The sequence below is a fragment of the Polypterus senegalus genome, chromosome 4 (genome assembly GCF_016835505.1).
Source record: "Polypterus senegalus isolate Bchr_013 chromosome 4, ASM1683550v1, whole genome shotgun sequence".
In the NCBI taxonomy this organism is placed as follows: domain Eukaryota; kingdom Metazoa; phylum Chordata; class Cladistia; order Polypteriformes; family Polypteridae; genus Polypterus; species Polypterus senegalus.
Genome location: NC_053157.1, coordinates 147,493,240 through 147,506,806, shown reverse-complemented (window position 1 = coordinate 147,506,806; position 13,567 = coordinate 147,493,240). Strand labels below are relative to the sequence as shown.

The 13,567-nt window shown below is 36.7% G+C and overlaps 1 protein-coding gene across 5 annotated transcripts in view; it reads left to right on the top strand.

The window, feature by feature from the left end:
- kiaa0232 (KIAA0232 ortholog) overlaps positions 1 to 13,567 on the top strand; it is a 132,482-nt gene that overhangs the window by 66,053 nt on the left and 52,862 nt on the right. For 4 of the 5 annotated variants that reach the window (XM_039751441.1, XM_039751439.1, XM_039751440.1 and 1 more), the window contains exon 3: positions 2,023 to 2,160. In XM_039751441.1, coding sequence (XP_039607375.1) covers positions 2,023 to 2,160 — 138 coding nt within the window. Of the gene's footprint in view, positions 1 to 2,022; positions 2,161 to 7,710; positions 7,833 to 13,567 lie in introns of those variants that run through there. The other variant, XM_039751443.1, reaches the window with a different exon arrangement.

The window sequence follows — 13,567 nt, the reverse complement described above, 5'->3', positions numbered from 1 at the left end:
GTGCCAACCCACCGCAGGACACACACACAAACACACCCACACACCAAGCACACACTAGGGCCAATTTAGAATCGCCAATCCACCTAACCTGCATGTCTTTCGATTGTGGGAGGAAACCGGAGCGCCCGGAGGAAACCCACGCAGACACGGGAGAACATGCAAACTCCACACAGGGAGGACCGGAAGCGAACCCGGGTCTCCTAACTGTGAGGCAGCAGCGCTACCACTGCGCCACTGTGCCGCCGTCATCAAGGATTTGATTATCATTATTTCTTTCAATCAGGTTCGTATTTGTAGGATGTGTTGTGTTCAAGTTACATTCCGTGTTTGTCAATCGTTGTAAAGATGACAGGTTTCATTCATCGATTCGTTTCTTACTGCATCAATAAACAGCTCGTCTTCTTCTTTATCTGAGACCTGACACACTGCATGCACGGGTTTTTTTTACACTGTCTTCCTTTAGCGGGACATTGACTTTTTCCAACGTGTGCTTTGTTTCCGCAGTAGTTGGATTTATGAATATGCTTGTATGTATCAGACGCTTCATATTTTTTGCTGCCTTTTGAATTGTGTAATTCGGTTTTTGTTCAGCTCTTTGGAACTGTTGCTTTTATCTGTGCACTCGTCAGTTCACGTGAGCCACTCGGTGTTCATGCATCGAAGTTTCCCAGCTGTGCTGGTGCCATCTCGTGCTATGTCCATGGCTGTATTTAATGTTACCTTAGTCCTGGCACTTAAAACTTTCTCTCGCAGTTTAAGCTGAGTTTGTGTCAAACACCACCCTGACCATCTCATCTTCCTCTCCATAAGCACAGTCCTTCACCCGTGAATATTTACCCGTGGCAGTTTGCTATTGGATTGCCGCTGACGGACGGCCTTATATGGGCAGGCACTAAATTACAAACGCCAGCGGCAGCCTGTCTATGAACTTAATTTAAAGTGTAGGGTTACATCGTGCTTTGTTTCAGTAGCAGAACTCATGAATATGGTTGTATATGTCACTCGCTCGCTTCTTATTGTTTCGCTGCCTTCTCAATTATATAATGCATGTTTTCTTCAGCGCTTTTTTGAGGTCTTCCTGGTTTTCTATGTACTGCGTGATTACGTGGGAGGCGTGATGATGTCACACGAAACTCCGCCCCCACGGCGTTGCAGCTCATCTCCATTACAGTAAATGGAGAGAAACTGCTTCCAGTTATGACCATTACGCGTAGAATTTCGATATAAAACCTGCCCAACTTTTGTAAGGAAGCTGTAAGGAATGAACCTGCCAAATTTCAGCCTTCCACCCACACGGGAAGTTGGAGAATTAGTGATGAGTGAGTGAGTGATGGCTTTGCCTTTTATTAGTATAGATTGTGAGAAGTACTCTTTCATATGAGTGATTATTTATTATTCTTGTAACCTTGATCTTCGATTTACATGAGTAGGAGTTACAGAGAATAGTCAATTGCACTTCTGCCTCATGGCTTCTCAGCAAAGTTTCAAATTTCCAAGCTATCTTTATCTTGAGTTTGCCATGTTTTGGCTGCCTGTTAACATGGAAGGCTGGGAGCATGCACTTAGTGCATTGCCACACACACCATCACACAGCGGATCACCTGGATTTGTACCTAGTATAAAAGGAACTTTAGTACTCAATATGAAGTAAAAGGTTTCAGTGTTGCAATATTAGCAATTTGATAAAAATGATATGGTTAAATTGTAGTGACAGAAGAGTAATTACAGATATCTCAGCAAATGTTTTCTGATAATTCGGAAACAATTTGTGATCTGTAATGAGCAACATATTCACTTTGTATCTTTATTGTAGATTCGATACAAATAGATCTAATTTACTATTTTACGTGACACTGTCCAATTGGACTGAGCAATTCACACATAAGAGGTAAATAAGGCTTGAGAAGTTGGTTGTATCTTTCAGATTCCAATTCCTGTATTATTACTGTCAGTGTATTTTATGCATTTAAGAGTTTAAAACAAGTGTGGTAATTTTAGTAATTATTGTTTTTTTCTTCCTAGGAAAATGACATTTTTTTAGGCTGGGAGAAGGGTACTGGTAAAAAATGGGGGAAGGGCAAAAAGAAGAGTACAGACTTGAGTCTTGAGGAAATGAAGAAACAGGCAGCTGTGCAATGCCTGCGTTCAGCCTCTGATGAAGTAAGTGTTATTTTCCTTTTTAAAATGTTCAAAAATGTTATGTTTTTATTTAAACAAGCTTTACATTTGTTGTTCAGTATTGTAATATATTATTTTATGATATAAAAACTCGGCTGATGTTTCCAGCAAGTACAATACCTGTGCACGCATGCATATTAGTTTTCTTATTGAGCACAGTGTAGACTTCTGATGGCGGCAGATTTGTATGAGCACTGATCTTGGTGTAATTCCCCAACATTTCTAATAATATCTCACTTATTACCCCAAACAGTTATTTAATGCAGGTTTCATTTGTGAATTGGATAAAACTACAAGATTTCAGGAGACGACTTTAGTAATTATTTTCTCCATGCAGTTATGGGTTTGGCTTAGAGCAAGTCACCAAAAAGTTGTCAGTGTTTCTGACAAGAATTGCCACAGTAATTAATAGTTTGGACCAAATTATAGATTCTGTTTCAGGTATTTTCCTCAATTGGTTTCTTGTCATACTTTAAGCACCTTGAGGCCGCAGGTGTTATAAGATGTGTGTTAAGATGTTCCTTGCAGACACAAAATCAATTTTTTTTTTTTTTAGTATTGTAATAAAATTAAGCTTGTACAGTTAGAATTTACCATTTGACCATTGATTGTTAAAAATAGTATTCTTATATGCCAAGACTTACTTCTGCTGTAATGTAATGAAATGTAAATGTAATGAAAATTTGTTGCAGATTAAAAACAAACATTTACCATTCAACAAAAATGTAATTTGTGCTGGTTTGTACACAGTTCTATGGTTTTTCAGTTGGTACACTGCTTTCAGTCCTCACCAGATTCTAAAATTAGATATTTCCTCAGGAAAAAGATTGCATTTTGGAATTTTAGTTTTACTCAAAAATTAAAACCAACAGACAGAAACCATATGTGAAAAAAGTATTTTAAGTACACCCCGGTATCCAGTAGCTTGCACAACATAGGTAGGAGTAATAACTGCTAAATAATTGTTTTCTGTTCAGGTTCATCTGTATCTTCTTTATATTGGAGGAATTTTTGCCCACTTCTACTTAGCAAATCCTTCTTCTGTTCATTGATGCCTGAGAATTAGGATTTATAGAAAGAAATAGAAATTATGATTAAACTCTCAACAATTGTGAGCAGACAGGACAAAATTACAACTTTTCTATCCAAAGCAATAACTATGACTAAGCTGTCATATTGTTCATTTCTTGCTCAATACCATCTCTGTTGTCAAAAATTGGTAGCACTGTCAAATGAGTTTCATACAGAATATCAGTAACTGTATCACTTCCGGCATTTGAGTTAAACTTGGAAGCAGCTTCATAAAAAAATATTAAAGGAAAACCAGGGCCAGTCTACTAACAACTTTAAATTGGGGACACACACTGACTTTCTACAAGACAGTGATCCAGAATTAAAGGGAGAATTGTATTTATGTGACTAGATAATTGTATGTCCTTGAGTGGCCTGGATAGAATCCTGCTTTTAATCCTATTAAGAATTTATGGAAAGGGTTTAAAAATGCTGTGCATATATCTTCTAGTAATTGGCGTGTTAGGGCTAATGTTTATGTAGTATTTCCCAAGTAAGCACAATTATTTCAGTTTATGTGATATTTTCACTAGTATTCTGTTTGTTTATGCAAATTATTATTTTTGTGGTGTGCTAAAATAAACTCTTAATTACCTTGTAATCCTTTAATTGAGAATCAGTCTATAATCTACAGTTGAGAGCAGTCTGGCAATCCCTTATAGTCCTGTATCTTTATAATTTGCTGCTTCTGATGAATTTTTAATATGTGATTATTTTAGAAAATGTGATATAAATCTACATTTCACAGTAAAGCAATATGTGTTATATTTGTCAGTCTTCAATAAGCACTACTAGTTTGAACGTGAAATACTTTCAAAAATGCAAAAAAACACAAACTGAAAAAGAACTGCAATACAAACATCAGTGCATGCCCACTAGGAAGATACATTGTCTTAAAGGGACAATAGCATTAATTAAGTCAAAGTATGTTTACCATAATTGTAAACTTAACAATCTCCCCCTTTTTTGATATAAACATGTATAATGTTTATTTAAAATGCCATATCTGTCACTCAAAGCTTTCATTAAGCTGATGCACCCTTTTTTGTCAAACAGCTGCTCCATTGTAGCTGACCAAAGTATTTGGCCTATCCTACCAGAGTGTAAGAGTTCTTTTGTAGAGCTGATCTGCAATCTGTCTTCTTTCTGTGACACATTTTGTAGATTTGATGGCATTCACAAGATAGTAGTTGTCAATGATACATGTAATAGGCAAAATATTCCTGTCTGCGCAACCTTTATATAATTCTGAGAACAGAGTTGCAAGAAACATTGCATTGTCAATTCCATCTGCCAAAGCAAATGTTTCTCCTGCAAGAGTGCTCCAAACAATCCTTCTTATCCTTTTAGATTGCCAACAGAGTGGTGAGAATGTACCATCTTCGCTCATTAATATTAAGAAGTGTCCACCTTGGGTACCACCATCAACCAAATTCCCAAGAGAAGCATTACTAAACTGGACCAGTTTTAATGAGTCATCATGCGCTTAATGTTGAAATTTTAATGTAATATGTTCAGACTTCAGTTTCCTCACTATTTTGTTTGTTTGTTTGATGTATATTTTGTACTGTAGCATACTTCACGTTGGATGTCAGGCTACAAACATCCAATATCACGTCTGGCCCGCTTTGCCCCGTTTTATATTATCAAAGGACGAGTATGCCTCATAAGCCCGGTCATTTTCCACCTTCAGAAATACCCTATCGAGTGTTTGAATTAAGTTATCCATACCAATGTATTTATTTAAGTCTTCTGCCGGTATTTCTAGCACTGTATCTCGTGCTCTGCCTGTAAGCGAAAGTGCAATAGCAAGCGTTTGCTTTTTCTTTTCCAAGTCAGTCACTTGTCTCCAAATTTAAAGTTCATTATTCCAGCTTTCATACGATCATTTTTCGTTGAGAACAGGAGGAATTTTTGTAACTCCCAGCCATCCTTTGCTACCAATGTTAGTCTTCAATAAGCACACCAGTTTGAATGTGAAATACATTACTTTCAAAAATGCAAAATAATGAACTGAAAAAGAACTGACTAACAATATCAGCGCATGCCCACTACGAAGATACATTGTCTTAAAGGGGACACTAAAAATAATTCAGTCTTGGTATGTTTACCATAATTATAAACTTAACAATATTAATCTGTCTGTATTAAATTTAGTTGGTCACCTTAGTCAGTAAACTATTTTTACAAATCAAACTCCTGACTTCATATAGTTTTGCTGTTTATTACATAATAAACAATGTAGAAAAATAATCCAATGTTTTGCCTCCGATTTTTAAGTCTTTACTTGGAATGCCATTTTAGTAACACAGTTATGAAAATGTTATGGCTGTAGCTGTGAATGATGTATTTGATGATAATATTGTTGATTCAATTACATGACTTGTCTGTATTAAAAATCCTTTGGTTAATTCATTATTTGTTGGCTCAAATGTTAATTTATTTAGGTGTCTCATCTAATTAGAAGCCAGTTTTTAAAGTATATCATTCATAGCAATTCCTCCGTAGTTTTTCTCAAAATAAACGATGACTCACATTATGCTATTTACAGGATTATACCAAGTTATCAGCAGGTCCCAGTAACTGGAATTATGACATGTAGCAACGTTGCTTATATAAAATACTGTAGTGCATTTTAAAAAGTTGAAAATTAAAACATATTTTTAGCGTAATTGTTCCCTGTAAAGATTTTAATGTCAAGTACGTAGCATTGGATCAAATGAATTTTGTTGTCGTTTTATTTTCTCAAAGAATTAACCTTGATTCAAGTTTCTACTTACAGTGTTACATACACATGTACAGAATGTGTAACACTTTACCAAACTACTGCAAGCATGTACAACAGAAAACAGCCTTCCATTTTGACAAAAAGTTAGCTCCATGAAGAGACAGATACCATGAAGATATTTGTGTGTTACTGTGCAGTGGTTATTGCACAGTGCTCATTTCTGTTAGTAGCTAATGAGGCCTAGTGTCACAAGTCGCACAATGGGGGACAGTGTTTACGTGTGTGTGTGTGTGTATAACTACTTATAGGTTATCTTTTGTATTTAAGTAGATATACTGGGGCACTTACCTTGAACATTGAAAGGTGGTACAGAAGAGAGCGCTTTGGAGGAAATGGCAAGGTAGCAGCACAGAGGTGTGCATATCCATGATAGTAAGCGAGTGCATGGGGCCCTACAGTGCTCATCTGGGCTTTGGTGTGAGGAGGCATCCTGGTGCAAGGTACAGAGGTGTGATAGAGAGAAAATTTAGCCGTTCCAGTTTAGTTAATAGGACCCAAAAAAAGAGACTACTTACAAGATAGTATTTGAAGTCAGCTCTGCTGACTGTGAATTACAGATTTGAAGATATGAAGGCTTTCTTTCTGTGTTATGTTGCATAGAGCAGTCTGTGGAGAAAATAGAGAGATGGACGCCAAAGATAGTCTTCATTTTTGCAGCATTGAGTCTTGTCACTAGTGGAGGATGCACAACAGTACTCTTGAGCAGCCATAGTAAGGATAGGAGAAGGGTGTACATAATCTGAGGCTATATACCCTAAGCCAGTATTTCTCAATCACTCAGGTTCTGGTGGGTCATGGTCTTCCATTACTGGTCACGTGAGTAGTTTGCGGCAATGCTCAGTATTTATCCTCATTTGTATCTGCACTTGTCTCAAAGGGGGAAAGGGCTATGACATCTGCACTTGTTTCACCAAAGGGTAAACCAGCTCTTCCAAACCCACAATCCACGGTTTTATTCACTCTCATTTCAGTGACCATGAAGGTTGAGAGACACTGCCCTAGAGCACTGAGAAGTGGGGATAATGTAGTTAGCTGGGACATTGTTTAAAATTTTTTTTTTTTTTTTTATATTACGATATTTTTGTTATTTTGCCTGTGTCTCTCTAACTCACCCTGGTTTATCCTCGGTAAGACTACTAGATGCCCTAGTCAGGCTGATTGAGGTGAGATATGGTTATGCTGATGTGAGATATGGAGCAGGTGTGGTACATCATGCCTAATGTATATGTTAAGCAAAAATAGCTGTTTCAGTCCATTTAAAGTTGCTTACTAGTTGACCATAATCAAATCACTTAATCTGCCAGTGATTTACATACATAAAAATGTATAAAAAATTTAAAGATTGTAATTAATGACCGTGTTAGGAATAATGTTGGTTAGATAAATTACTGTATTAAAAATTTCAAGACGGATGTTATTATTCGGAGAAAAGATATGTTTATTAGTAAAACAAATACTTGGAGCAGGGATTTATTCACAGTGCTCTTTTTTTTTTAAAGTTGTCTTTTGAAGGTCAAATATAGTATTGTACATATTCAGATTCTATATTAAGAAATAATTTTAAAATACATTTTCTACATGCTGAAAGATTTCTTGAAAGTCTAGTTAGTGCACCATAATTGCTCTCCAGATAGCTGGCATTCTGTACTGTGAGGTTTTTTTTAGCTGTACTAGCGGCACAGTGTTTCTGTTGTGAACAGTGTTCATTTGTCAGCTGATCCTAATGTTAACACGTTGATGCAACAGAAAATGTGGAGCTCATTTTGATCAAATTTTTATTTCTTTCAGTGTTATGGTAAGGCATTACCTCTCTTTATCATCTGCACTATACTGTTTTGTACTTTTTTGTTATGCCTGCTATGTTTTAAGGTCATGGTCATGGATAGTATTTTTTTTTCCTCTCAGCTACTTGCTTGTTATTAGAAGTAGATTCAACCTCGTATGCCAAGGAACTTGTGCATTTACATTCTTGAACAAATTGTAAGAAGCTTTTGAGTTAATTATTTGTCTTTGTTTTTTTTTTTTTTTGGTTGTTGGTGAGATCTCTGTATACAGGCCATAGGTTAATGCTTAGTCATTTTCCTGCCCATAACCTCCGGCATAGAGCTATATTTAACACCGCCAAAGTAAAGCATAACACTGTTGGCCTTTTTATACTTGAGCAACTTTGTGTTTGATTTGCGAATGATTGTGCTTGGTGAATTAAGACAGTTTCTTGTTAATAATTGAAGTTGGATCTCTATTTAGATAGTTAAAATAGGTATTGTAATACTTTCATGCGAGGCATGGTTTAATTACTGAAAATCTGTATACCACAAACAGAAACTTGGAGTATATGTAAGAAGTATGGTATACTTATTTTAGGTACTGTATAAACTTGTACAAGTTAAGCAAACTAAGCTCCTTTACATAATTTCAATTATATCAATTTTATTTACTGCTTCAGGAGCCATAATTCCATAATGAATAAGACTGGTTTGGAAAATAAAATGAGTATTTGAAGGTTGTGTGCAGGAACTTCACTACTTTGATTATTGTCCAAAAGACATCCGTGATGTTTAACTGAACAAAAGTTATCTTGAGGGTCTTCACAAGTAGGAATAAGTTTCTTGAGTGGTTTATAAGTGAAGGAAAATTGTGAGCAGATTTGGTTACTAAGTCCTCAGCTATGTAGTCATATATAATGCATAAAAAATATATGTTGTTGGTATATGTAAATCGTTTCAGGTATTAAGTTGACATTAAAAGTTCAATCACCCCACCCCCTCTTTTTACAACACGAGCAGCGTTATACGTTCTGCGAGAAAGAGATTTAACCATGCTCGGGCTGGAAATAAAGGACAAGTACAGTATTGTTTTTACAAAAGTTTTAAAGTTTAAATGAAAATAATGCATATGTAACAATTCCCATGAAAATAACAATCTCTTTAAATTGTGTATCTGGTTAACCAAACCCGGGGTTGGGCGAGCGAAGCAAGCAGGGGTGGATCCCCGCATTACATTCATATAATTCGTTTGCCTAAGCAGTTAGAACGCATGCATATATTGTCTTTTGTGCAGCCTTCTCCAGATTGTGGAGCGAAGACAGCCTTACATCCACAGTTCTGGAAATAGCATTAAAAAAGGAGAATACAAGACGGGAAAGTAAAGGGAATTCTATTTGTTTTTGCTGTACACTGATGACATTTGGGTTTAAGATCAATAGATAAATATTTCCCGGTAATGACATCTAGATTTGTTTATCAATATAGAAGATGGTACCTTTTGTAGAAGACAATCCATTTTTTTTAGATGAGCAAAAGTATAGGAACAGATGGTATTAAAGTAAATAAAGCTTAATATTTGGTTGCAAATGTCTTCTTTGCAGTAATTGCATGAAGCTTGTGCATTACTGACATCACAATATTATTAGTTTGTTCTTTTGTTATTTTTTTCCATGCTGTTATGCCTTTTAAGTTGTTGTTTGTTTCAGGGTTTTTTGTTTTCCTTTCAGTCTCCTCTTCAGGAGTTAAAAGGCATGCTCATTTGGGTCAATATTTGGTGTTTGACTTGGCCAGTCTAAAAACCTTCCACTTGTTCGTATCTGCTAAAGTCCCTCGTTGAGTTGACAGTATATTTGGGATCATTGTGTTGCTCCATGATGAGGTTCCTTCCAAGTAGTTCAGATGCATTTCTCTACCAATTGTAAGACTTCTGTAGTCATTCTGCTGCTGTCATCATGAGTTATATCATCAGTAAAGATTATTAACACTAGAATCCCTGAAGCCTACAAAAATAATCATAATCCTGGTCCACCGGAAATTTCTTCGCACCGCTCCTCATCAGCGTCTTTTGTTTTGCAAATGTGTCAATTAGCGGAAGCAGCCTGCTATCCCATCCACCACCGATAGAGCTGATGTCAGTCGCAAAATTCTCAGAGCTCAAGTGTGTTTATCTGGGTGTGAGGTAACCTGGAGTTGTATATGGTAAACTAGCAAAATACCCGCGCTTCGCAGCCGGAGAAGTAGTGTGTTAAAGAAGCAATGAAAAAGAAAAGGAAACATTTTGAAAATAACATAACATGATTGTCAATGTAATTGTTTTGTCACTGTTGTGAGTGATGAGTGTTGTTGTTATATATATATATACATATATATATATAGATAGATAGATATCTACATATATACACATACATATACACACAAATATATATACATATACATACATATCTACATATATACACACACAGCTATTTCGTATCAGTGCAATATGCTGCTTGTTAAAACGGATAACTCCCGCTCTTACGTGCAAGTCTGCGTGGATATTATGAACTATCGTATTTGTTCAAGTTCTATTTAAATTTTAAATAGAAGGAATTTTTATTTAGTCGACAGAAATATCTTTGGTAGGAATGGTAAAAACAGACAGGAATATTATTCTGAATAAATCAACTCAAACCTTAAACAACTTATAATATTTTGCGCTCCATAAAAATATATCCTGTCTAAATTATACAAGTTAGAAATAAAGTAAACATTAAAAGAACAAACATTCAAATTTCTTTACTCTTATGTAATTTTATATAAAAAATAAACTTAGATTTTAAATATCCCAAAAGATTTTGCTCTCCATAAAAATATATCCTGTCAAAATTATACAAATTCAAATATGAACATGCTGCATAACAAAACCTGGAAATATAAATAAAATGTGTTCCTTTCAGCAATAACAAATCAAATCATTCAGTTGTCTTTGCTCATATGTCATTTTAGAGCTGGACGCCTGGCATCTTTTTGGCACAGGTTCGTTTCTGTTTGGTGTGAGGTTCTGTGTTGTGGAGATTCTCAGGATGGATTGCAGGTGCTCATCAGTGAGGCGACTCCTGTGTGCTGTTTTGTTAGTCTTTATCACTGAGAAGAGCTTCTCACACAGATATGTGCTACCAAACATGCACAAGGTTCGAGCCGCATGTAGACGGACTTTTTTTGTTCTTCAAAGTCACCAAAGCGCCGTGCAAACTCAGTGCGCTCAGTTTATCAGCAAAGTGCGATTTGGGAACACCGTAGTGACGACTTGGTTTAACATTACTTGGCAACAGGGAAAGTGGGGCAAGGTGCACTGGTGCATTTGTGTCTCCCATAAAAGCAGCTTCACTTGAAATCACTTTGTGATTGTGCACGGTTAAAACGTCCGCTGAAGTGTCAGATTCTTATTTAATTATTCTGCTTTCTGTATCTTCTGCATTGCATTCAGGTTACCCTGATGTTTTGTCTCATAGTGCCGTCTTAGATTAAATTCTGTAATTACAGCCACATTAGCTCCACAAATGAGACACGGGTTCAGTAAACATATACTCAGCCTCCCATCGGTTTTAAAGGCTCTATTTTCAGAATCAACTTTTCTCTTCAGCATCGTGTGAGCTAGCCGCAATAACTTGCAGCATCATAAGGTAGACTTGATTAACGCGGTAAGTGTTCGGCAAGGCAGCTGAAGCGCTGCATTATGGGATCTGTAGTTTATTGTGTTACCAGCGCTTCATATACCGGGCTTTAATAACAATAATACAGTATATAAAATGATCTCGCGGGCGGATATAATTACGCGGGCGGATGTGGCTGCCCTTGAGTTTGACACATATGGACTAAATAGAACTTGAAAAGATATATTTTTCAAATGTGATCGCGCAATTCAGATAGAGTTGACGCACTACAGCCTGCATGCCTCAATAAGTCATCCTCCCTCGCTCTTACTTTTTTACCGTTCATCTAATGAATACACTGAGTATGGCTTTACCAAAACAATCATTGATGGCGAATAAAGTATCCATTATTCGAGTATGTAGATCGGGATATATATATATATATATATACCCGCGTATCGCAGCGGAGAAGTAGTGTGTTAAAAAAGCTAGAAAAAGAAAAGGGAACATTTTAAAAATAACGTAACATGACTGTCAATATACAGTATTTGTTTTGTGAGTGTTACTGAGTGTTGCTGTCATCAAGGATTTGATTATCATTATTTCTTTCAATCAGGTTCGTATTTGTAGGATGTGTTGTGTTCAAGTTACATTCCGTGTTTGTCAATCGTTGTAAAGATGACAGGTTTCATTCATCGATTCGTTTCTTACTGCATCAATAAACAGCTCGTCTTCTTCTTTATCTGAGACCTGACACACTGCATGCACGGGTTTTTTACACTGTCTTCCTTTAGCGGGACATTGACTTTTTCCAACGTGTGCTTTGTTTCCGCAGTAGTTGGATTTATGAATATGCTTGTATGTATCAGACGCTTCATATTTTTGCTGCCTTTTCAATTGTGTAATTCGGTTTTGTTCAGCGCTCTTTGGAACTGTTGCTTTTATCTGTGCACTGCGTCAGTTCACGTGAGCCACTCAGTGTACATGCATCGAAGGTTCCCAGCTGTGCTGGTGCCATCTCGTGCTATGTCCATGGCTGTATTTAATGTTACCTTAGTCCTGGCACTTAAAACTTTCTCTCGCAGTTTCGCTGAGTTTGTGTCAAACACCACCCTGACCATCTCATCTTCCTCTCCATAAGCACAGTCCTTCACCCGTGAATATTTAGTGGCAGTTTGCTATTGGATTGCCGCTGACGGACGGCCTTATATGGGCAGGCACTAAATTACAAACGCCAGCGGCAGCCTGTCTATGAACTTAATTTAAAGTGTAGGTTTACATCGTGCTTTGTTTCCGAAGTAGCAGAACTCATCAATATGGTTGTATATGTCACTTGCTCGCTTCTTATTGTTTCGCTGCCTTCTCAATTATATAATGCATGTTTTCTTCAGCGCTTTTTTGAGGTCTTCCTGGTTTTCTATGTACTGCGTGATTACGTGGGAGGCGTGATGATGTCACACGAAACTCCGCCCCACGGCATTGAAGCTCATCTCCATTACATTAAATGGAGAAAAACTGCTTCCAGTTATGACCATTACGCGTAGAATTTCGATATAAAACCTGCCCAACTTTTGTAAGGAAGCTGTAAGGAATGAACCTGCCAAATTTCAGCCTTCCACCCACACGGGAAGTTGGAGAATTAGTGATGAGTCAGTGAGTGAGTGAGTGAGGGCTTTGACTTTTATTAGTATAGATAATATATCGTTGTTTGGAATCCATACATTTCATGTGTGTTCTGCATCTACAACAATCTGTGTAAGTTTAAGATTACAGGAAATGCGAGACAAGAAATGCTAAACACATACCTAAAACAGAAACTTTTACCATGATACACGAATAGTGCAGAGTTAAGAACTCCTGCCTTATAACCAAAAACTTATGGGTTCATGTTTGGGCGCTCCACATTTTGAGAAGTGAGCTGATATTATTATTATTACTGTAATTAAAACATACATTTCATTTGAGTCTGTAACACACAGTGTAAATTGTGGCTACTTGTATTACTCGGTTTTATTCTGTCAGTGATGTTCACATGGTACAATGAACTTGCCTCTGTGCAGAACGTATCGATTTTGACACATTCTGCACGGATGTCTAATTTGCATTTATAGCACACATGATGTTACTTGTTC